Source organism: Salmo trutta, chromosome 27 (genome assembly GCF_901001165.1).
Source record: "Salmo trutta chromosome 27, fSalTru1.1, whole genome shotgun sequence".
NCBI lineage: Eukaryota > Metazoa > Chordata > Actinopteri > Salmoniformes > Salmonidae > Salmo > Salmo trutta.
In genome coordinates, this window is record NC_042983.1 from 13909657 (window position 1) to 13935728 (window position 26072).

The window sequence follows — 26072 nt, forward strand, 5'->3', positions numbered from 1 at the left end:
CAAGATCTATAAATACATCTAACCAGCTTCGTTGTGTCAGCTGATGCTTGGCCTTTAGTGAGCGAATACTGTAAATGTTCATTCTCTGTTCTCACCTCTTTTGGGCCACAGAGAGGGGAAGGCCAAGGAGTTGTTCTGCAAACTCAGAGAGAAACCCAGAGGTTGGTTTACCACTTCTCCCTTCATGACCATTTACCGTCATATAGATTATAGACACCTGATGTCTATTTGTGATTCTGAGAACATGTCATTATAGAATGGAAAACGACCTCTCTCCCTCTTCCTCTCGCTCTCCCGCTCTCTCCCCTCTCCCTCTTTCTCCCCCCTCCCTTTCCTCATCTCTATCTCTTTCTGTCTCCAGATCTCTCTTTCTCTATAGCGAGGCTATATATAGGGGGTACCGCAGGGGCGAAAATCTGATATCCACTTTGGAGGGGACAATTACATGAAATTTTCTCAAGAGCAATTCCTGAGGGGGACACCAAAAGTAGTGCTGTAACACATAGCCTACATTGTAATATGGTAAATGTATATTGAGGAACCAAAGAAATAAGGTGTTTGCCGTACTCCTAACTACCGATACCCAAAACTACACAACTAATCACAACAGCAATACCATTGCCTTTAACAAACCTTAGTTCAGTCACCAGTTTAAGTTGAGAGTGGGGGTATCCATGGCATTTTCCAATTATGTTCCTATTTTACAAGTCAAAAAAATTGAGAACCTTTCATAATGTTGCCAAACAAAGACTCAACAAACTTACCTGAGACTCCCTGTCTCTGCCAGTCTGTCCCTGCATATCTGTCCCCAACTCTGCTGTCTGTGTGCCATCTGTTGCCTGCTCTGCCTAATGACATCATTGTGAAACATTTCCATTAGAATTTCATTTCTTTCTTATGAACATTTTATCAACTAGTCTTTGAGATATTAGGCTACTAGGGTTCTTACTATGCGTTTTGGTGTATTGAAAAATACTCTGATGTCCGTCTTTTATTTTTCTGCCATTTTTCTACCTGGCTGGCTACACACACAGTGTGTAGGTTATTTACAGTAGGAGATGGGCTTCTATCATCTTCAATCATTCTATATGGGCTTCGATCTAAAAGGTAGCTAGCAAATGTGAAACGGATCAAAATGACAAGAGTTGACAGCTGTATGAGTTCACCATTTACACAACATATGCTGCAACCTTTTGTAATTTTAATAGTTTGTTTCATATTGGCTGGCTTCCAACAATAGCTGAATTTGCAAAGCTAGCGAGCACCAATTCAGTTTCAGTGGTGTTTGTTATAATCTTTGCTACCCGGGTTAAATAAAGGTGAAATTAAATAAATAAAAGTTCCCTTGCGACAATTTAGCTTTTGCAACGAGACCATTAAATATATTTAAGACAATGGTAGATGAGAGTGTAGTTCTGTTCAGTTTGGACTTCAGTTTATCGCTAACCTTATCACAGGGACTTTGAAGCACTAACTTACATCATCTGCATGCTGATTCCATCTTTGACGACACCACATAAATGGAATAGGTACTAGCTAGCTTAATAGTTAATATTTGCGTGCTAGCTCTGCATATTCAGCTAGTGTGTGTGACCGCGATTGACTGGATGAACCTCACGGCAGTTACGTAGCAAGCTAAGGAACTGGCAGTGGATCAAACCATTGTGAGGCAAAGGGCGGGGGGTCGCAATCTTTTGAAACTTAAAAACGCGCTATTAAGTGTCTATAATCAGCACAATTGCTTTCATTGCGTATTATTAATATTATTTAAATTACATAGTTATGTTTCAGTGATATATTGGGGGGGACAAATCATATTTTTCCCAGGATGGGGGGGTCGTGTCCCCCCCGTCCCCCCCGGGATTTCCGCCCCTGGGGTACCGGTACAGAGTCAATGTGCGGGGGCACCGGTTAGTCGAGGTAATTGAGGTAATATGCAGTGATGTAAAGTACTTAAGTAAAAATACTTTAAAGTACTACTTAAGTAGTTTTTTGGAATATATGTACTTTACTTAACTATTTATATTTTTGACAACTTTTACTTTTACTCCACTACATTCCTAAAGAAAATAATGTACTTTTTACTCCTTACATTTTCCCTGACAACCAAAAGTACTTGTCACATTTTTAATGCTTAGCAGGACAGGAAAATTGTCTAATTTACTCACTTGTCAAGAGAACATCCCTGGTCATCCCTACTGCCTCTGATCAGGCAGAGTGTTGAACTGCGCCCCTGGCTATCCTTAAAAAAAACAAAAAAACATATGTTTTGCTTAATATAAGAAATGTTTAATGATTTATACTTTTACTTTTGATACTGAAGTACATTTCAAACCAAATACTTTTAGAGTTTTACTCAAGTGGTATTTTACTGGGGGACTTTCCCTTTGACTTGAGTTATTTTCTTTTAAGGTATCTTTACTTTTACTCATGGAAAATTGGGTACTTTTTCCACCACTGGTAATATGTATATGTAGGTTGAGTTAGAGTGACTATGGATAGATAATAAACAGAGAGTAGCAGCAGCTTAAAAGAGCCATTTGATTAGCTGTTCAGGAGTCTTATGGCTTGGGGATAGAAGCTGTTAAAAAACCTTTTGGACCTAGACTTGGCGCTGTGTGTGTGTGCGTGTTGCAGTAAGACGGTGGTGTGTCGTCAGTGTGTGCTGGAGCTGCTACTCCATGTAGAGGGCCTGGTACAGAGGATGGCTGAGAGTGAATAGGAGAGGATGGCTGAGAGTGAATCTACAGGAGAGAGTTCACAAATATATATAGAAACACGCACACACACTCCCCTGATCAGTGTGTATCCTTCGTTGTTATTCAGAGTAAAGTGCGCAGCCCCGTGAGTGGGAGTCATGTGGATGGGGTCCGCTCTTCCTCCTCTGTTCCCCCTCTACTGACCCCCAGACCTAGCCTACAGCAGCCGTGAGTACACACAGACACATGCACACACACCTATCACCTTCAGGTGGACAGACTGGTGGACAGATAGTGTGTTAATGTGGTGTGTCTCAAGCTGATGTCAAACAGAAGCGCTGTCCCGTTCCAGACTCCCTGCTGTGGTCCTCTGCTGCTGCTGTGTGGTGGGGAAGACTTACTGCAACAGAGTGCATTGCGCCATTTGACATTGATATTGACTCTTGGAGTTGCCCCTAAAAGAATGTATTGAACGAAAATTGATATTTTCCAGGCTTATGGGGGTGTCCACGTTAACATGGCCAACACCCCCTGTAATCTACACCATGGTGCATTGGAGTAATCCAGTAGATTTGAATGGGGAAAATGTATTTACTGAACCAGGTGACATAGCTGTATTTAAACCAGTGGCCTGGTTAGATCCAAACTGTCCTCTTGACTAAGGTCCTGGTGGTACTGGTCCTTAAAGGGGTCAAGTCTGGTCTGGACTGAACTCTGGTGATGATTCCTAATCTTTCAAATATTTTATTTTATGCTTGCCACAAAATATTTTCTGACCAAAGTTTTAGCTGTAGCTTTTATATTCTTTCCGAATTAATACTTTCCAAATTCACTTTACATAACTAAGGCTGATGCAGGATATCCTCTGAGTTTTTGTGTATACTGTATATTTTTTTATTGATGTTTCAATATATTTTGCAGTATAATATTTGGTTGTTTGATTTTGTTGTATTTTACTGTAGTCTTATTATTGTTAAGTGTAAGTATGTGTATCTGGTTGAATTGAACTTCAACCACCAAGGAACTATTTGCTTGATAGATATTGTAACAAACTGTAAAGGTGTCCGCGTTTATAGGTTCGGTTAGCTCCTAGCAGAATTCAGCTAGGCGAAGTGAACATCTGTGCTCGCATACTCCCTTAAAATACCTTTGCTTAAAAAACGAGAAAAAAGCAGCAATTACATTTTACATTTACATTTTAGTCATATAGCAGACGCTCTTATCCAGAGCGACTTACAGTAGTGAATGCATACATTTCATGCATTTTTTTTTTTTGTACTGTTTGACGCCGTAGCCTGTACACTTTGTCAAACTTAGTCCAAATTAATCCAAGATAACTCAAGAAATCTGTAAATAATTTTGACGGTTTTGCCAAGGTCTTACATCTAACCAAGATGTTTGGTGCAGTATTTCTCAAGTGACAAAATGTGCATGAAAACAAGGACACAAAGATTTTGAAATTCTTCTTTATTCCATGAATTCCAACTATTGACAACCTTCCCTCTTCCAAGCACAGCAGACACAAAATTGCATGATAGTGGTATAGTTCAGAAAATAAAATACAAAAAAAATGTAATTACAAAGAGGTAAGGAAGATATCCACCATGTCTGTATGCTTTCTCAAAACTCTGAACCAAAATAAGAGAATTCAAATGGAGAAATGTATGGGGTATTAGTTTGGCAATCAGAGATACTTACACACAGAGAGTTGAAATGGTCAAAACAGAGGTAACAAGAGACATTGAGAAAACAGTGGGACATTAGGCAGAACAAGAACCATGTATTTAGTAGGCCAAGGCGGTTTCTGCATTATGATGCATTTACATGACACTTAAACATTCTATGGCAGCCAGGTTAGCTTCCTTAACATTACATGGGGAATATTTAAACAATGCTATGTAACAGAATGTTGGCCTAACTTTCTAAATGTATGGCTCTGGGCAGAACATTCAGCCATTGTTACATTGCTTTATGTTCTGGAATGGGAATACAAGTCAGTCAACAAATCTTACTGTCAAGGTGGAATCTTCAAGTTCTCTGTACTACAGATATTTTCCCTGATTTGGAAACCGAAAATGAAACGGTCTCATTTTCAAGTTCTTGGCCGCCCATTTTATTGCAGTATGCTCGTGTCAATGTGTCCCTGTTAATGTATCACTGAAAGTGGACATCCATCCACAAACAGGTCTGTAAAAGGTCTGGGACAACAGAACATCATGACATTTAAAAAATAAGTTATTCCTTGAAAACAACTCCCCTCTGGCTTTGATCGAATCAATAGAATGTACCACAAATACACAAACAAAAGTATACTGTCAATCTAATTTATTTTGTCACAAGTCAAAAGTAGATTAAATACATGATCTCAGGCAAAGTGAAATTATACCACACAATCAAACCCTACTAAAAAGGTGCACGCACAGAAAAGAGGATATGTCTGCTTATGGGGAGGAAGTGGAACAAAAGGTTGACTTCAGACTTGTCGGTTTCAAACACCCTATTTCTGCATACAGTACACCACTTTTGATCAGAGTCCTATGTGAATTAGTAAACTCCTGGTGAATAGAGTGTTATTTGAGACTTGCTCACTGGCTGCCTGCTCCAGTGCCATGGCATGACAGATGTCCCTTACGTAGTGGTATTGCTAAGATAATACAGAGAAATGGTGAACCTAAAACTAACCAAAAAAACACTTGGTTCTCAACAGTCTGTCCATTTTAATATAGTGCTGGAGGTCTCAGAGGGTGCTAAGGGCTGTAGGGTTAAGGCCAAAAGACACACTCTCTGTGTGTGTGTTTTGTCAGATTCGGGATCTTTCCCTTCCTTCACCCATCCCCCTCTCCCCTCCATCCTTATGCCTCCAGCTCAAAGCCCATGCCAACCTTGTGGCCGCCTGCGTTGAAGTTCTTCCCATCGATCAGAGCTGAGAGAGTCAGCTTCACTCCTACAGAGAGAGACACCAGTCTTAACACACACAAAGTACAGCTCCTTTCATATACAGAGCATAGACATCACCTCTTCCTTTCTTCTAACCAACTCCTTGTACTAATAGGCAAGGTGTGTAGATATAGACAGATGCAGCTAGTTATCTGGTCTAAAGGTCAGCTTTGAGTTACCTGGCCGGAGGGCCTGTGTGTAGCCGACTCCAATCAGACTGGCGTTGTTGACTTTGGCCTGCAGGGGGAGACAGACAGACACAAAGAGGTGAGACAAGCATGTATTTGGATGGTTGTGTGGTTCTGGTTCTGGCACTATGGACTGGTATGTGGTTCTGTATGTGTGGTTGTGGTACCCACAGACAGGGAAGCGTCCTTGTCCAGCTGGTATTTGGCTCCGATGCCGAAGCGTGTGTTGTTGCTGCCGGCCGTCCAGGCCAGGTTGATGGCTGTTTCCAAGTGACAGTTCACCTTCTGGTAGATGGAGCCACCGAACTCTGTACCGTCGTTACTGAGAGGACAAAACACCATGGGCTTCATCAGTAGGGTGCTACATAGCTCTTAAATCAACTTCTGGTGAATCATGACAACAACAATTGCGCATGGAGAAAACAACTCTGCGCAAACACAAAGCAACCTCTGCTGGACAGTAGTTAGGGTTAGGTGTAGAGGTACTCACACATTGGTGTGGAGCTGGAAGTCCCCAGCCTTGTATCCCAGGGCAAAGTTGTTCTGGGACAGTCTGGACTTGGCTGTGTCGAAGGCCATCTGGTACCCAGCCAGCCAGCCCTCGTAGCCCAGCACGGCAGCAGCGTGGACCGTGGGGCCGGCCATGTCAAAGTCCAGGTCACAGCCCAGGTTGATGAAGTCCCGCTTGTAACCAGTCTTCAGCTTGGCACTCTTCTTACTGCAGACAGAGGGGAAGGGGACAGGAGGAACGTAGAGAGGGTGTCAGGATTGCTGTGACATTATGTTCCCCAATTTCACAACGGATGAACAAAACTGCCCAAGTGACCGTTTTACTGCCTTTACTGGTGCTGTTTATTTCAAAATCCTTAATGTTCGTGTGCACCACTAAGGCATATGGAGGGAGGTAATGATTGACCAGTGAGTGATTAGCTTACCCAGTGTTGGGCACGAACGACGTGTCCAGAGCCAGCTTCAAGCCCTTAGCCAACTACAGAAACACAGGACAGAGAAGGAGATACAGTACATACACAGGAGGTTGGTGACAACTTAATTGGGGAGGACGGGCTCGTGGTTACTCGCTGGAGCGGAATAGGTGGAATGGTATCAAATACATCCAACACACGGTTTTTAGGTGTTTGATGTCATTCCATTTGCGCCGTTCCGGCTATTATTATGAGCCGTCCTCCCGTCAGTAGCCTCCAGTGATTACATATTGGTGAACAGCAGATACAGAACAATGAGAAAAATTGGGGTAATAATATTACTGACTAAACTTTGGGTTTAATGTTCAGAGTCTATTGGATGCATTTACATACTGGTGTTCAATGAGTTAACATCAAGTGCTGTCCGGAGCTGGTTTGGTGCGGTGTAACCTGATTTTGGGCTAAACTGGTTTCAAACTCACCTGGTCTTCTATGGAGACCTCGGTGGTCAGGGTGTTGTCTGTGTTCCATTTCTGGTTGAAGCTCAGGCCCAGCTCCTTCACCTTATATTTGGTCTCCAGGTTACCTGCTGCCTTCCCTGTGTCTGTATTACTGGAGCCTGAGGTCGCAAACTCCTGAGAGATGGAAGGAGAGTGGCGGGTGAGGAGGAGGGAAATGAGGGATGGTTAACAGCAGAGAAGTAAGAGAACACAGCAGAAGAAACTGGAGCAAGGGAGAGAAAATGTAGAAGAGAAGGGGAACTGTTGTTACAGGAGAGGAGGCTGTTAAAGAGAGCTTAGCATAACTCCTCACTGATGAGAGAAAGAGACGGGGATACAGAGATAAAGAGAAATAGACAGGGAAAGAGTTAAGTACCCCTACCACATCTCTGCCAAGCAATTCCTCTCAGGTTTGCATGACTGGCTGTAGTCAGCAGCTACCGTTTTGAGTAGTGGTAGATGCTCAAGCCAGTCATCTGGTCACTGGCAGACCAGTAACCTGTAGACCAGTAACCGGGCCAGTTAGACCAGTCTAAATGTCTGTCTGGGGATAGGAGTTAATGTCATTATGGCCTTAGCAGTGCAATGGGAATCGTATCTATCAATCAGCTGGGACACTGCTGCAAGAACAGCTGCAAGGAGGAAAAGCCTTCACACACACACACACACCCACCCACCCTTACCATCTGACAATGAAGTCCAGAGAGGAAGCAGAAAAAAGGCAGAGAAAGAGAGAGGCAGATATCGTTAGGTCAGAACCATACAGATATTCACATTCAATCACTTTTCCACTCTTTCAGAAAATAAGAAGATTCTAATGCACATAATGTGTGTACCAGAGATACCAAAACTGCACCAGCTTGTTTGAACTGTGAATCATAGATATACAACATCTAATTTACAGGAAACGCTTGACTTTTGGGGGAAATGATCAAGTCCAAGTAAAGTGTATTTCATGAAATGTGCTTTGTGATTCAATTCAATCGCAGGGAGAGGAAGATGAGTTATTCAAATGGCTGATATAGATATGGGCAGTTCCGTGGAAAGGTCAACATGAGCATGCCCAAATGAAACCACGTTCATAATTATGCTTAAGGTTTTGTTGGAGTTTAGGTTTTATTTGAAAAGTTTAAGAAGGAAATTGCATGAATTTTGACCATTTACAGCAAGTCTCAAAAAAGGCTTTTCAGTCAATCATATTTCATGGCTTTTAGAAAGGGCTCACATAGCTTGTTTTCCCACTCACAGCTGTCCCCCAGATGAGATTAAGATGAGATGTTAATGAAACAATACAGACCAAATTGAAGTGTCTTGAGTTGTGTTTGTGTCTTCTACAGTCTTGTAATGATAGGGGTGTGAATGGTACAGACAATATAACGTCCATAAAGTTTTTAGGAAATGTTTTTGTAAAACATGCACCTTCCATCGGATCATCTTGAAACTTTCTCTGTAAAGATAACTTTGAAGGTTGTATATGGTCTATATTTGGTTTCTCTCGTTTCATTTTTATGATATCCATAACCTCCATTACGGTGGTGGATGGGATGGATATCGATGTATCATATTTTAGCTTCAGAAGATTGTGTGGTTGTTCTGGGGTGTATTCTTCAGACTTTTACTGAAGCAATTGTTGATATCTTGAAAATGACGTGTTCTAGCTAAGATTCTCTTGGAAAATATTTGCTGAAATGCATTTCTCATACATGGCAGCACTGGGTTTTTTTTATTTTTTAGATAGAACGATAATAAAAAGTGTTTTTCAACAATCTGAATAGTCCTGGAGTGTTTTTCTTCTTCAAATGAAAGCCCCCCAAAATATAGACTTTATCCAGTGTCCAGAAAGGTGGATTGGCAGTATAGGCACATGTATATTGTCTAATTTGCATATTTTATAAAAGTTGTAATATAATTTTTTAAATTATATTTAGGTCTACATTTAACTAGTAAAGGTTAATTTTGATATATATAAAGTGAGAGAAAAAAATCAGTACTGGCCTATTCAGGCTACCTGTAATGATGCAATCCTAAAGTACTATGCCTTCTGCTGACCTTTGAAAAACCATCCAAATGACAACAAATGTGTTATGATAGATTTTGATAATGAAATCTTTAAGACCTGAATGTTTATTTCAGACTCTAACATCCATAATGGAGGGTGTAACATCCATAAAAGTTGTTTTCCCTCTCTAAAGTAAGAATGGAAATGACAATATCTTCTAAATGATCATTTTTTGTGTTCAGCCATGCCTTTCCTTCAAAATGGCGATCCATGTTTTGAACTAATACTTGCAAACTCACAGACGTTTGCTAATATGCTCACCCTTCCCAAAAAGCTTGTCCATTTCATGTAACATCCAGAACTCTTCTTATTTTCTTTGTTTCTCCAACATGCCAATATTTAGAAGTCTGCTGGGGGGCTATACACTCCCCCCAAGGGGTACTATAAACATACACATCAACATTTACATATTGTTTGTCCATTCTGTGAGACATTAAAGTTGTGATTTTGCCTGCAAATGTAATGTCCATAACTCTGGAATCGACCATATCCAAAATGTGTACAGGCCGAAACAAGATGAAGACAATGACAAAAAAACAACATAATCCTGCACACAGTATTGTTGCCCGTAACAACTTTTAAGAGAATATAACGCAAAGTATTTAGGGAGCAGCAATGCTATGGGCGGTATCCATTTTGTTCTAACGTAGAGGTAGATTGTACTCAGACAGTGATCTGCCAAGCTGACTGGGTTAGACAGCTTGTCAGACTCTCTGGCACACACACACACACACACACACCCAGCAGACAGTGAGTCAGCCATTTCAACTTTCCTGTTCAGCCCTGAGGTTAGAGTCTAGACATGCAGCCTATACTGTAAGGATAGACTACACAAACACACAGACTATTGCATGGGTCACTCTGATCGAGAGTAACCTAAATGTAAATGTTACACATCTGTGATAAATTCTTTGAAAAACGTGGTTTATTTCATCCCCAGCACCACAATGTAATGTGAATGTGTGTGTTAGTATTTCTCAAATATTACACATCTGATCAATGAGTGTTGCATGGCAATCCCAGGTAAATATATTTTAGCTTAGAGAGGAGTCTACCCCCAGGTAGCACATTTGGTTCATAGGGAAGTTGTGGGTTTTTGGTTTCCCATTGGGCCTGGGAACGAAGTAATACGTTTCCTGACCGGTAAAACTTTTTTTTTTAAACATTCTGAAAATAGAAGTGAAAATGTTCTGTGAACGTTCATTTTTAGGTTGCAGGGACGTTCTAAGAATGTTTTACTATGGTTCTCTGAAAGTTTGCCTGGGAGGTTTTATTAGCGGATTTATAGGTTATTTTAAGGTAATTAAATCATGTTCTGATAACCTATCATCTTCTGTTCTCTATCCATGGAATTAGTCCACTGCACCACCATGATGGAGCTATCATGACATGTTTTTTTTTTTTTACTCAGACAAAGCTGTTCATTTTTGTCTATTCAAACAGACCCCATTACAAAGGAAACAAGCACTCATTAAGATCAGGTGTGGCCAATTAGTGGATGCAGCCAACACACCTGAACACACTTAAGGTAGAATATAGAAAGTTTTGTTGACACTGAGAACAGAATGTATATGTTTTTAAATAACATTCTTAGAACATTCTTTGAACGTTACTAATGTTTTCTTGTGGTTTTTATGGAAAGTTTTCTTAATGTTCTGAGAACATGACTTTAAATAGAACCATGAGGAAACCTGCAGAAAATGTTATGCTGAATTACTGAAATTCCCACCTAAGGTTCTGAGAACGTCATGTGCTAGCTGGGTATCCTGCACCATTCCCAGAAAGTTGTGGGAACGTTGTATGCAAAATAAACATAGGACAACCACGCTCTCATCAAACACCAAGAAACATGGTTTTAGGTATAAAACAGAGGAGGAATTCAATAAATGTGAAAGAGATTGAAAGAGAGAGATAGAAAGAGAGAGAGGTTGTACTTACAACTCCACTCTGGGCCTTGGTCTTTAGGTCCAGTTTCACGATTCCAAAGCCTGGAGGGGAAAAGAGAAAGAGGAGAAGGAAGAGAGGGGGAAAAGAAAAGTCATGTTTCTATTCATTAAAAAATAGAGGAGCAGCCCCATTTTGATTTGGGATACTTCTCTGTAGCCCTTCGTTATTGGATACATAATTTACATGACGGTTTTCATTGAGGGTCTTCATTGAGGGTCATGCGAGCTTTACAGTTGTGAAACAAGAACATTTGCAGAAAAGTAGATCTAATGGTATGATACAAAGATGACAAGAGGCACTGTTTGACTCAATATAAATGAGCATGAAACAAGTCTAAAAACACACACACACACACTGAGTCCCAGCCCCCATCCGCTGACCCCTGGGGTCGTAAATAAGGTTAGAGGTCACAGAGTCCTTGATGACCAGCTGAGGTTTATGGTCTCAGAGGGAGAGAGCAAAAGAGACAGAAAGAAAGAGGAGAGAAAGAGAGGAGACATAGGTTGGAGTGATCCTAAGAGCTTACAGACACATGAAATATGTAATTGTGTCCTCCCTTTCTTATTGTGTGGTGGTGGGTGGGGGGCTGGGGGATTTACTGACTTACCATAGCCCTTGCTGAAGATGTCTTTGGCGGCTTTTCCCAGGTCTGAGTATGCAGGAGGAACAGCCATGGTGACTGTGGAGAGAGAGAGACAGGTTTGGGGTGTATCTCTGATACCTCAACATCACTTCTCTGAGTCACAGGAGGCAAAATGCTGTACAAATGGAGCACGACCTCCAGCACACAAGCAAAACATCACATTACTTCTATGCAAAATAGGCCCAACACAGTACCTACCTATGACTTCACACAGAACACTGCTGTGTTATAGTGAAGTGGCTTTGAACTGAAGCAAACACACACACAGCATCTAGGCCTACACACAGTGTCCATCTATGCGTTCACAGTCACACACACACACACACACACACCACACGCTGCTCTAGAAAGGTTTTCAACAGAAGCAAACACACACCAACATACACACCACACAGCGTCTATTAACTAGAGGATCTACAGGCCCACTAATGCCTTACCCTTGGTAAGTCCCTCGTACATTCCTAGACTGTCCTAAATAATATCCGCACTAGCATACTAGGCTATTCAGTATGAATGGTCAATACATTGCTTCATACTAAAGTCGTATCTAAAGTTTTGTTGAAGTCTTTATTAAGGTGTGTTTTGTAAAGCCAATGTACTGTGAAGTACTGACGGCCTTGCCAGCTACACTGGCCCTGCCTGGTCTGGTCTACTGGGCCTGTGATATATTGCCTGTCGCTCCCCCCTACATCCCCACTTTAGCCCAGCCAATTAGTTTAACTCCATTTATTCCTGGCATCAGTCCATTAGCGAACCGCTAGCTAGCATGGTTTAACTTAATGGTATTGACTTGTGTTTTGACCACTGGTATACCAGGTAATCATCTCTCTAAACAGGAAACCACATGGCACCATATTAGGGACAGCCTGAATGGGGCCATGGTATGATTGAAGTGTGTTGATTTTGGGGTGAAGTGTGCCTTTAAAATCTTGCCACTTCTTTTGCCTAAGTCAGCATTGTTCGTAGCTAGCTGCCTGGGAATGAAACGGTTAGCGTGAAGTGGAAGAAGATGTACGCCATATAGCAATCACAGTATACGCCACAGCATTCACTCTACTATGTGCTGTTGAGCGACAGTAAGCCTAAGCCAGAGTTTGGCTGGTCAGCAACTATCACCACTGCACACAACTGCACTACACAAGCTTTTATGATGTCACCAGGGTCCCCCGAGTCTCTGCTAGGATAAATTACCGGGTTGTGCATGAAGGTGACTTTGCCATGGCAGTGTGTCTCTTTATGCTCTTGCTGGTATCCAGGGGCTGTGTCCCAACCCTCTTACATACCTTCCTACCTTTCAGATTAATGGCTTGTCATATTGAACATATCATGTGACCGGTCAAGTCCTTTCAAATCAGAAGTCATGAAGGAATAGAGGCAAGGACAAGGCGGTCTAAGACTTAGGACAAAGCCTATTTTCTGACACGTGTGTTTGTAATAAGTGCTATACATCTGTATGATAGATTCTGAATCGATTGATCAATCTACCTGTTAGTCGAGGGGACCCTGATAACATCTTTGTCTCCGCACCTCCTTTTCTCCCCCACCTCCTTCCCTCACCTCCCCCACCTCACCTCCCTCACTCACCCTTGTGGCAACATGGCACACAGGGATCTCCTTTGTTCTGACTGGCCTGTGATGCTGGACTCTCCCCCTCCTTCCTCACCAGGCTCGCCTTCTCTCCTCCTTTGTCTGACATGACTCTTCAGATGTGGGGAAGGAAGGACAGAAGACTTTGGCATGCAATCTCTCACTGTTCACAACAATGCCGGTGGTGTCTGTACTCTGTAGTTGGTCTGTTTCAGCTTAAATGGACTGGATATCTTTGTGAATTTGTATTGAGTTTTAGGTGCTGCCTTTTGTTGGAAGTGGTTTTGGAAAGGATAGCCGAAGCAGTCTCTTTAAGTTTGCGGTCTCTTAGTTGCATGCCCTATACTGGCGTGGTTATCATCACAGTCCATGTAGCACTGTGACTCTATAGCCACATATGCAATCAAACTGTCCCTTTCCTCTGAGCTCTTCACATTTGGCAGAACACATGATCAATTCCCCATGAGCGCGTCTCCAGGGCAGGGCCTGCAACTATTACTCTAATATTGAAGTAAAGGGTGTGTCCTCAACACTGATAAAGCAGTGCTCTATGGGGCCTCCCGAGTGGCGCAGCGGTCTAAGGCACTGCATCGCAGTGCTTGACGTGTCACTACAGACCCGGGTTCGATCCCAGGCTGTGCACAATTGGCCCAGCATCGTCCGAGTTAGGGGAAGGTTTGGCCGGTTGGGATGTCCTTGTCCCATCGTGCTCCAGCGACTCCTTGTGGAGGGCTGGGTGCATGCTCGCTGATTTCAGTCTCCAGTTGTATGTTGTTTTCTCCGACACATTGGTGCGGCTGGCTTCCAGACACTCTTACTGACAGTTGTGGCTGCTTCGTGTGATGTATTGTTGTCTCTACCTTCTTTCCCTTTGTGCTGTTGTCTGTGCCCAATAATGTTTGTACAATGTGTTGTGCTGCTACCATGTTGTGCTGCTGCCATGTTGTGTTGCTACCATGCTGTGTTGTTATGCGTTGCTGCCACGCAATGTTGTTGTCTTTGGTCTCTCTTTATGTAGTGTTGTGGTGTCTCTCTTGTCGTGATGTGTTTTTTGTAGCCTGCGTCCCCACAGGAGGCCTTTTACCTTTTGTTAGGCCGTCATTGTAAATAAGAATATTCTTAATTGACTTGCCTAGTTAAATAAAGGTTAAATAAATACAATTCCAGGGGTTAAGCGAGCAGTGTGTCAAGAAGCAATGCGTCTTGGCAGGGTGGTGTTTCGGAGGACTCATAGCTCTCGACCTTCGTCTCTCCCGAGTCCGTAACGGGAGTTGCAGCGATGGGACAAGACTGTAACTACCAATTGGATATCACGAAAATTAGGGAGAAAAATGGGTAAAAAGATATTAAAAATAAAAACAATAACACTGCTCTATGGCCCGTATGACTGACATGTTGGCTGACATGTTTATCACCCAAAGCCATAGGCTCTATAGATGACAAGCACACGCCCATCTATGAGAACATAGTGATCTGGTAACACACACATACAATACTGTGGTACCGAGAGCATCTGGTGATTTGGGGGCACAGCGGTGAGGTGGATGATTTGCTTTCGTGGTGATTACCCTGGTGTCACTGGGAATATAGCACACATGCACAAACACACGCACACACCTCGCACGCATGGGAATTTAGCACACAGGCACAAACACACACACACACAGACGCACCTTTTGTCCTCTATGCCTGTCTCAGTGCTGTTGTCCATGCTCAAAGGCTTTATGATAGTCAGCTGACTGATGCAAGGGTGGCATTCTGCAGACTCAGCATGGTGTGGAATCTGTCTTTGTCAATCGCCCCCCCCAACCCCACCGACACACACACCCTGCCCCCTTTCTTCCCTCCTTACTCAGTTCCTTCTTCCCAGCTTCCTCACCCTCTCCTCCCCCTTCTCCTCCTCCCCCCTAACCTCTGTTCTATAAATAACCCAGGTGAACTCGACACCATGCCTCATATGGCCACGCCATTTTGAAATGGGTGCTTTACTCCTCTACCTCTTGCAACCCTAACCTCACACACCTCGTCACTCCCACCCAACCCCCACCCCCATAAATCCTCTCTCGACCCCTACTTTCCTCTACCGTGATCCACCCCCACTCCTCACTCCCCACGCACAGCCCCCTCTCTGACAACTTCACTAGCCTGTCCCCCAAACAATGTCAAAAACACATTCACTGAGCTCTAGGGGTCACAACGACATCCATAAATCAGCTACGCACCTGACAGGAAAACAACTGACAACAGATAGGCATAACACATCCAGTGGGATCCTGGGAAATGTAGTTACCAACCAGACAATCATTCACCATAGTAGTCCTTAGTCTTTATGCCATTCAAACAAAATAAGCATCATTGTTGGGGAGATCAGTTAGCTGCAAAAATGATTATGTCAGCCCAAAGACACTGGTTTGGTGATGGAGAACGACTAGGGACAGGCGAGGGTGACGCTTTACTTAAGGTCTGCTTATAAAAGGCGTACAAACCATTATTATATGCTTGTTACTCAGTAGTAAATGTTTTTTAAACCATTATACCTTGGTCTATTTTTAATCCAATGTTTAACAAACGATGTAGGCTGATAATGTTCAGCAATTAATAAAACAGATCTTCTCATGCAGTGTAACCCAGACGGGCCTATGTGGCATGTTGGTAGTGGAATGTGTGAGATTGTCACGTCCTGACCAGTATTTAGGTATTATTTGTATTATATTTGGTCAGGACGTGGCAGAGGTATATTTGTTTTTTATGGTGGGTTTTTTGTGTGTGGTGTAGAGGGGTGTTTTATTTATGTGTTCCTGGGTTTTGGGTGTATGTTCTGGGTTAGTATGTTCTAGGTTAGTTTTTCTATGTGTAGGTTTGGGTGCTGGACTCAATTGGAGGCAGGTGTTTCTAGTTGCCTCTGATTGAGAGTCCTATAAGTAGGTGTGTGTTTGGTTTGTAGTTTGTGGGTAGTTATATTTTGCACTGCTAAGCATTCTGGAGTTAGCCTGTAAAACTGTCATTCGTCGTTCTTGTTTTTCTTGTTTTTTTGTGTACGCTTCATTCTATATAAATAATTACACTATATAATTAATCACATTCCTGCTGCGTATTGGTCCTCCATTCAACACGGCAATACTTGTGACAGAGATAAGGTCGGGGAAAGTGACGTTACACCTTGTGAATTTATAGCCTGAATGTACAGTGGTGTATGGGTTAGCTATGGCTACCCATGCACCCATGTCCTTGCCGTTCTGCCACCATAGGTGAGACCAATGTCCGTGGATGTGTAAATCATGGCCGGTCCGGAATTGCCCCCAAAAAAAGACGTCCAAAAGGTGTCGGCGTTGGTCCGTGCTTACTGAGGTGTAGCCTACAGTGTTGCCTGAAATTTAATTTTATGTGGTAAGCCTACCGTTTGTAACACAAAAAAACGACATCCAGACAGGACCAAAAAAACACGTTGGCTCGTGCTTACTGTGGTGTAGCCTACCATGTTGGCCCACAATGAAACTGTATGAATGCCCATCCATGTGGTAGGCCCACCGTTTTTTAAACAGGCCATTGCATTGGCTTTATTAGTCCTGATTCCTGTGACTAACCGATTTGGCTATTTAAGCTCTGAATATCAGCTACCCAACTTTATCAGGAGTTATCGCAAGCCTATTTGCAATGTGTTTACACAACGGGAAATGCAGAAATATTTAATTTTTTACTACGATCAGCTTATCAAAAATGTACGGACACAAACTTGAAACCACTGATCATGACAATGGGGTGAAACTCACTGTTGTGATTGTCCATTCTACATTGTCCATTTTACTTTGACCTGTCCTGTTTTTAGGAAACGTTGTTTGTTAACATGACAGCAAATTTTCTATTTGATTGAGCGGCATTTAGGTTAGGCTATTTGATCGGAGAAACCTGCATTTGGTAAAAAAGTGTCTGTCTAATTACACTGTCATAAATTTTATGTCCAGCCTTTAGGCTACAGAGAAGGCCACATACTATTTTTACCAAATCCTATATCTGATACATGATTTCTGTTCGATTTTTGTTGTTATTGAGGGAACGTTGGTGGAGCGCTGCAGAGATGCGTCTCTCCAACAGCACCCTGGAGAGGCGTGCTGGGAATGGACACGCAAAGTATTTTGCACCCCTGCCTTTGACAAAGTGGGCACTGCTTATCAAAGGGCGGCATCAGTGCTCACCTAAAAAGCCCATATGCCACTGATTGAGAGAAATTGGAATTGTTTTGGGCAGAATTCTTCTTGTTGTTGGAGGTGCGCCTTGGCGCCTTGGCCAGTTTAGCTCAGAAAATGCGGCCCTGCTGCCTAATCCTGCCAAATGAGCGGTCTGGCCGTGTGGCATCACATCTTGACCTACTCAACAGTGCATTCCTTCCACCCAACGCCAGGTACTTCAGGACAGCCATGTTCCTATAGGGGTTGATATTCAGCCTGTGTACATTGACCTATATATACGGAAAAAACGACTTAAGTAGTACTTCAAAGTATCTTTTACTTAAGTACTTTACACCACTGCCTAGATTGTGATTAATAGCATTCTTTTAACGAGTCTAAACTTGAACCTACTAGAACTATCTATAGGACTTCTCTCATCAGGCGTATTACTAGGCCTACTGCTTCAGACACTACTACCACAAAAATAAGCAAGGTTTGTATCATTCTTTGTTGTCCATAGGCGGCGGCGCAATAGGATTCCAGAACTTCGGAAAGGGACAAAGGTTCAAGAAGAGCAAAACACCTATTGTGCTATCACACAATGTTTTCACGTTCACTTGAAATCCCCAATCTTTTCACTTTTATTCCTGTTGGTGGGCCGACCGTCTACTACACTCATGAATGAACATAGAAGGTCAGGTGGCTCCAAAAATCGAAAGTGGATTATTTATTTGCTGCATGTTACACCAGAACCAGCGTGCGTAAAGACCACCGTGCCAACCCGAAGACAAACCTAACCCTCCTTGTTTCTGCAGCACAAACCATGCTGTTAACGGGCCTTCAACTTTACTAAACATTTTACAAAAACACGGACACTATCATATAGTGTGTCATTTATGGGATGACATATATTTACCTTTGGAATAGACAAATGGCTAGACTAGGTCTCCATTGTTCATAGTTCAATGCATTGCTCTGGTTACAAAAACCTATGGCGCTTGAACTATAGATAGTCTCTCGAAATAATTATAAATCACAAAATCTACAATAAAATGTACAATATCTCTTAACCATTTTAATATCCTGCTGAAATTCTGAAACGACATGTAATTGGCACTAAAAGTGAAATACTGTGCGTAATGCGCACTAGTTAGCGATCAAATCAGTATATTTTAGGTTGTATAGCCCATAATAAATTATATAGCTTATAATAAACCTGCATAGTCTAGTGCTATAGGAATCTAATTTGTCCGAATAATTCTTAAATATTCCTAAAGTGTTGAGATATCTACTGTTTTTAGACAGACAGGCCTGTATGTCCTGCAGCCCTACTATGCTGTGGCCTACCACACTGTATTCTCGCTTCCACACTTTACGCGTCTGAGCCATTTAAACAACAATCAAATAAGTCAAATATATTTTCAGTATCAATCCAATAGACAGGCTTTTCCGTGAGAGCTTTTCACAATAAAATATCCCTGAAGGTGCCATAAATGTCCTACCTTATTTGCGGGGCGTTGAGCGAAGTTTCAGAACGTTCTGTGTCTCGCGCAATAGGACACCGTGAAGGAGAAAGCACAGAGTGGCGGACTGAGCAGGCGCAATCATTCTGACACAAAGGGCGGGGTCATTGTGTAATTGTCATTGAACAGAGAGAGGTAGCCAATATCTGTTTTCGAAAGCTTGTTTATGTTTTTGGTTTGCAGTAGCCTTCAGGCTCAGGGCTGGGGAGTAACGGATTACAAAATAATTAAATAAACTGTAATCCATTACTTTACCAGCAAAGATATTGTAATCAGATTACAGATACTTTTGAAAAGAATAGATGATTACTTCTAGGATTACTTTTAAAGCTGCAATATGTAACTTTTTTGGTGACCAGACCAAATTGAGTTATAGATCGGTCATTCTCATTGCAAGCAAGTCTAAGAAACAGTAGATCTATTCTATGTGCACTATTTCTATGCTTCCCGTTCTTAAATTTCATTTTTTTTGTCTTTTACTTTCGGTTTTGGACACCAACTTCAACCAGCTGAAAATACAATATTTTTGGTTATTGAAAATACATTTCACAGTGGTTTAGATGGTACAATGATTATCTACAGTATACATTGCTAGTTTTATCCCATAAACTGAAATTAGGCTATAACCAGGAAACGGTGGAGTGATTTCTGCATATTGCACCGTTAAACTCAGAAAGGATTTCTTTGACACCTTTCTGTTTTCTCAATGACATTCAAATCAGCATTGAAAAAAGGTTCAAATTTGTTCCACCTGAGCGAGTCTAGGGCCTTAGTACGGGTCTTAGTTAAAGTTGAAGCTCATTAACTGCATTCCTATACAATTTAAAAACCCTAAAATGCTATTTGGAGAACAGCAAAAACAAGCAAAAATTACCTTAGCCATTATTGCATTGGTTGCTGTAGCTTCATTCACCCCAGTTGATCTACAAAAACATAGCCTATTAGCTATACAATTAGCCGCTGCACATTAACTCAGCACCGGGATTAAATAATTGAATATGTACAGAGGGATGTGTTGGCAGAAAAATCTTTTATTAACAAAACGTAAACAATTAAGTTTGCTTGACATAACTTTTTTTGTTGCAGTTTTAAAGCCAATTTCCTCCAATTCTACACATTTTCCCATGGGGTGCAGAGACATTTCTGCTTTTTTAAAGCTTTTCCTGCAATTCTACAATTCTTCCTGCAATTGCCATGATTCATGCCATGTTAATATAATATCTGAGTGAGAGTGACTAACAAAATCAATGGAGCCCCCCTGGAGGTCAGGGCTCGTGGGCATGTGCCCTGCATGTCCGGTTGGTATTTCGGCCATGATTAGACTAACTAGCCTAACTTACTAAAATGGGCTAATTGAGTGACTGTCGGTGAGTAACATATAAGAGGAAAACTGCTGATGCACAACCAAGTTTAGGAATTGCACTTTGTGTATTCTATTATTCTAACTCTCAACAGTAAATTGAGACCACGACTGAGTCCCCCCCCCCCAAAAAAAAATAATAATCGAAATGTATTTGTTTATTTATTTACTTGGGTCCCATTAGCTTTTGCAAAGGTGTCCTCATAGCTCAATCTGACCACAAGTCAGAGACCACTATGATGATACACCAAATGGTGTGTCATCATAGGCTTTTGTAGATTTTCTTTTGTAGGCTACAGTCCAAGCTATGGTTTCCAATGGTGCAACTGTTGTCGGCAGCCAAAGATTATACAACTTAAATAAACGCTTTGAGGTAAGGACGCCAGCAGTGGTGTAGCCTATGAGTGATACGGATATCACTTTTATTGATATTTATATAGCGCATTGGTGTGAATCACACCTGCACTCTCATTAAGTTATTTGCGCCTTACGGATTGTGGTTGTTGTGAGTGGCTGTTCACAAATGTACCTAGCAAATATTTTTATGTGGGGCCCACATGGGTTATGTGGGGCCCACATGGGCTGTTCCACGGGCCCCATGAGGGAAACCCAACAGGGAACCACAAAGTTTTGTCCTCAGTATCCATGTTGGCCCCACTTGTGGTTGCCATGTTGGGCTTTACAGTATGTTCATGGGTTCATTTTGTGCTTCTTGAGGGACCCCAGTGGGCAAATGTGTTCTTACCCACAGGGGTGCCAAGTTTTAAGCCTACATGGGTTGAAGAATGGTTTTAACACGTAGGCCCCAAATAGGATAACAACTTAATGTAAGACCCACAAAGTGTTGTCCTCAGGATCCACTTTGGCCCCTCATGTGGTTGCCATGTTGGGGTTTATGTGGGTTCATGTTGGGCTTATTGAGGTATATGTGTATATTAACCCAATAATGGTTGAATTTAAGAAGTTTAAGCTGCCTATCAACCATTGCTATTGCGACCAGTGGACAGCCAGCCAATGCGCTCTTGCAACAGCTGCATAGTGCATACTGTATATTTATCCTGCGATAGATGTTGTTCAATTGGTAAAATTCTAAAAGTAACTGAAAGTAATCAGATTACCGTACATTACTGAGATTGGGTAATCCAAAAGTTACATTAATGATCATAATTTTGGACAGGTAGCTGGTAACTAACTGTAACAGATTACATTTAGAAAGTAACCTACCCAACCCTGCTTATGCTATACCCATATTGCGAAATTCACATTGAAGCAAAGAACATTATGCCTAGGCTAGTCCTAGGCTTACAGAAGAGGCTATCTTTAGAAGCCTCCCTGTATGCACAGCCTCTGCCAAGAGGTCTGGATCTTTATGGCACAGAAACTGTATTTATATTGCCCAACAACCAGGATTGCTCCATCCATCCCAGCAGTTCCACCTCAGAGACTCATGATGGCACTCATATTATATATGACTTATATGAAACTCATATTAGCCCTCAATTGCTTATTCATGTCTTGGCTTTATTTCTCACAATAAGCATTATAAAGTTGACCAGGTCGCCAGGTGTACGGTGTTTCCTCCGACACATTTGGTGCGGCTGGCTTCCGGGTCGGATGTGCATTGTGTCAAGAAGCAGTGCGAGTTGGCTGGGTTGTGTTTCGGAGGACGCATGGCTCTCGACCTTCGCCTCTCCCGAGTCCGTATGGGAGTTGCAGCGATGAGACAAGACTGTAACTACTACCAATTGGATAACACGAAATTGGGGAGGAAAATAGGCAAAAAATAATTATAAAAAATAATATTCATAATAATAAAATTAAAAAATCCTCCTTTCTACATTGTATCAAACTTGGGTGCAAATATATGCCATCACCAATTATATTATTACATTTAACGGATAAATGTTCTTGTCACGTCAAAAGTTAGTGATGCCATAATAACCGTTGTATAGTTGCGCGAAAATTCCTACTCTTTAAATTGAACGTCTGTCAAACTTTAAAGCTACTTGTTATCTGCAGTAGGAATGGTTACACTGTTGCCATGGTGGGGGATTTGGTTTGAGCACTGTTGTCACTGTCTGCGTCATCACTGACTCTGCTGCTTAGTTGACTGGGCTGCAGTGTTAGCTGGCTAACTGCAGTTGGCTTGAAGTCTGTAGTATTTTATAAAAGGTCATATTTGGCACAAAACTGTAAAATCGATTGTAACTATAGTGTTTGTATAAATATGTGTTTATTTATATGTAGTATTTTAGGAACAGTAATGTTATGTCTAGTTATCAGTCAGTCGTCAATTAATTAATTAATTATCACAGTGCCATCCGTTTTGTCACCAAAGCCCCATATACTACCCACCACTGCGACCTGTATGCTCTCGTTGGCTGGCCCTCGCTTCATACTCGTCGCCAAACCCACTGGCTCCAGGTCATCTACAAGACCCTGCTAGGTAAAGTCCCGCCTTATCTCTGCTCGCTGGTCACCATAGCTGCACCCACCCGTAGCACACGTTCCAGCAGGTATATCTCACTTGTCACCCCCAAAGCCAATTCCTCCCTTGGCTGCCTCTCCTTCCAGTTCTCTACTGCCAATGACTGGAACGAACTACAAAAATCTCTGAAACTGGAAACACTTATCTCCCTCACTAGCTTTAAGCACCAGCTGTCAGAGCAGCTCACAGATCACTGCACCTGTACATAGCACATCTATAAATAGCCCAAACAACTACCTCTTCCCAACTGTATTTATTTATTTTGCTCCTTTGCACCCCAGTATTTCTACTTTGCACACTCATCTACTGTCAAATCTACCATTCCAGTGTTTTAATTGCTATATTGTATTTACTTCGCCACCATAGCCTATTTATTGCCTTTACCTCCCTTATCTCACCTCATTTGCTCACATTGTATATAGACTCATTTTTCTACTGTATTATTGACTGTATGTTTGTTTTACTCCATATGTAACTCTGTGTTGTTATATGTGTCGAACTGCTTTCCTTTATCTTGGCCAGGTCGCAGTTGTAAATGAGAACTTGTTCTCAACTTGCCTACCTGGTTAAATAAAGGTGAAATATATATATATATTTTTAAATGTATCGATATATTTTGCTACCTAATTTACTAGCCAAGCTATTAGCCTACAGATTAAATGTAATGTCAAAATTTAGATTTCTGCCTAAATAGACATACCCAAAATAAATGATTTATCATGAGAAGGTCATAAACAATACATAGTACTGTTTTTCTGCCAGACATACAGTTGAAGTCGGAAGTTTACATACACTTAGGTTGGAGTCATTAAAACTCGTTTTTCAACCACTCCAAAAATGTCTTGTTAACAAACTATAGTTTTGGCAAGTCGGTTAGGACATCTACTTTGTGCATGACACAAATAATTTTTCCAACAATTGTTTACAGACAGATTATTTCACTGTATCGCAATTCCAGTGGGTCAGAAGTTTACATACACTAAGTTGACTGTGCCTTTAAACAGCTTGGAAAATTCCAGAAAATTATGTCATGGCTTTAGAAGCTCCTGATAGGCTAATTGACATCATTTGAGTCAATTGGAGGTGTACCTGTGGATGTATTTCAAGGCCTACCTTCAAATTCAGTGCCTCTTTGCTTGACATCATGGGAACATCAATAGAAATCAGTAAAGACCTCCGAAAGACCTCAAAAAGCCTTGGGAGCAATTTCGAAACGCCTGAAGGTACCACGTTCATCTGTACAAACAATAGTATGCAAGTATAAACACCATGTGACCACACAGCCATCATACCGCTCAGGAAGGAGACGTGTTCTGTCTCCTAGAGATGAACGTACTTTGGTGCGAAAAGTGCAAATCAATCCCAGAACAACAGCAAATTACCTTGTGAAGATGCTGGAGGAAACAAGTACAAAAGTAACTATATCCACAGTAAAACGAGTCCTATATCGACATAACCTGAAGGCCCCTCAGCAAGGAAGAAACCACTGCTTGAAAACCGCCATAAAAAAGCCAGACTATGGTTTGCAACTGCGCGTGGAGACAAAGATCGTACTTTTTGGAGAAATGTCCTCTGGTCTGATGAAACAAAAATAGAACTGTTTGGCCATAATGACCATTGTTATGTTTGGAGGAAAAAGGGGGAAGCTTGCAAGCCAAAGAACACTATCCCAACAGTGAAGCGCGGGGGTGGCAGCATCATGTTGTGGGGGTGCTTTGCTGCAGGAGGGACTGGTGCACTTCACAAAATAGATTGAAGCAACATCTCAAGACATCAGTCAGGAAGTTAAAGCTTGGTCGCAAATGGGTCTTCCAAATGGACAATGACCCCAAGCATACTTCCAAAGTTGTGGCAAAATGGATTAAGGACAACAAAGTCAAGGTATTGGAGTGGCCATCACAAAGCCCTGACCTCAATCCCATAAATGTGTGGGCAGAACTGAAAAGTGTGTGCGAGCAAGGAAGCCTACAAACCTGACTCAGTTACACCAGCTCTGTCAGGAGGAATGGGCCAAAATTCACCCAACTTATTGTGGGAAGCTTGTGGAAGGCTACCTGAAGTGTTTGACCCAAGTTAAACAATTTAAAGGCAATGCTACCAAAAACTAATGGAGTGTATGTAAACTTCTGACCCACTGGGAATGTGATGAAAGAAATAAAAACCTGAAATAAATCACTCTCTACTATTATTCTGACATTTCACATTCTTAAAATAAAGTGGTGATCCTTACTGACCTAAGACAGGGAATTTTTACTTGGATTAAATGTCAGGAATTGTTAAACTGAGTTTAAATGTATTTGGCTAAGGTGTATGTAAACTTCCGACTTCAACTGTTTGTGAGAATGCTGTTCACCGACTACAGCTTAGTGTTCAACACCGTAGTGCTAAATAGCGGACTTAACGTTTAAGAGCTAACAACCACATTTTCTCTAACAGCAGGTCATGGTCGGAGTGTTTTTTTTCTAACTGGCTAGCAAGCTAGCTACTTGTTTTCCGACATGATAACGTTACTTTCTGAAATGTGAACTCAGTGAAAAAACTAACCCAATTTAGAATTTCTGTGTTGGTCTCTGTGTTGCAACAGGTGTTCAGTGATGTGTGAGGGTCCCTCCATGATATCTGGGCCCATACCCCCAGAGCACTCCTTTTTTCCCAAATACTACAAATGTCCTATCTCTGGTAAGATAGCTAACATGTATAGCTTTTAAAAATCCCAATAATTGTTGGTACAACATGCCACCCAGTGTCTTACTGTTCATTGTCTTCCTTACTTCCTTACACTCCCATCCTTCTGTGGATGAGTCTTATCCCAGCTAAGGGTTGTCTGGAGGGGAACGCTGATGGGAGTCCAGCCTTTGTCTCTGGTCCCCTTACCCCGGACCCTGTGTTGTATTCAGGCTGCTACAGCACACGCATCCCTCAGCACCAATGACTCAGCCCTAACGCCACACACATCCTAGAGAGGGGCCAGAGAGGGGTGGCGGGGGCCCTGCTCAAACTGGAGGGGTTCTCCCTCTTTCTCAACGCCTTGTCAAATTCAAAGCCACATCTG

At 41.9% G+C, this 26072-nt stretch overlaps 1 protein-coding gene and 1 pseudogene across 4 annotated transcripts; one reads left to right on the plus strand and one right to left on the minus strand.

Moving 5' to 3' along the window:
- Positions 1-25736, plus strand: part of LOC115164353 (inhibitor of nuclear factor kappa-B kinase subunit beta-like) — a 54654-nt pseudogene extending 28918 nt beyond the window's left edge.
- Positions 4152-19263, minus strand: vdac3 (voltage-dependent anion channel 3). 4 transcript variants are annotated; one of them, XM_029716750.1, is made up of 11 exons: positions 19152-19243; positions 13481-13596; positions 11861-11932; positions 11245-11294; positions 7931-7933; positions 7230-7382; positions 6760-6812; positions 6315-6542; positions 5996-6146; positions 5816-5873; positions 4152-5643 (listed from the first exon to the last, which is right to left on the minus strand). In XM_029716750.1, the coding sequence occupies exons 2-11, from the start codon at positions 13590-13592 to the stop codon at positions 5552-5554; spliced, it is 972 nt and encodes a 323-aa protein (XP_029572610.1). In that variant the 5' UTR covers positions 13593-13596; positions 19152-19243; the 3' UTR covers positions 4152-5551. The 4 variants fall into 4 exon arrangements, with proteins under 4 accessions (XP_029572610.1, XP_029572612.1, XP_029572611.1 ...); XM_029716752.1 differs by lacking the exon at positions 13481-13596 and having other exon boundaries at positions 19152-19263; XM_029716751.1 differs by lacking the exon at positions 7931-7933.
- Positions 25737-26072: the final 336 nt, after the last annotated feature.

What these genes read in the sequence shown, in the direction of transcription:
- vdac3 (XM_029716750.1), bottom strand. Translation starts at nt 13,592, where the DNA reads ATGTCAGACAAAGGAGGAGAGAAGGCGAGCCTGGTGAGGAAGGAGGGG. An exon ending in CATCTTCAGCAAGGGCTATG is followed by an intron (nt 11,295 to 11,860) that starts GTAAGTCAGTAA and finishes TTTCCCCTCCAG; the next exon opens with GCTTTGGAATCGTGAAACTG. An exon ending in ACAAGGACGCTTCCCTGTCT is followed by an intron (nt 5,874 to 5,995) that starts GTGGGTACCACA and finishes CTCCCCCTGCAG; the next exon opens with GCCAAAGTCAACAACGCCAG.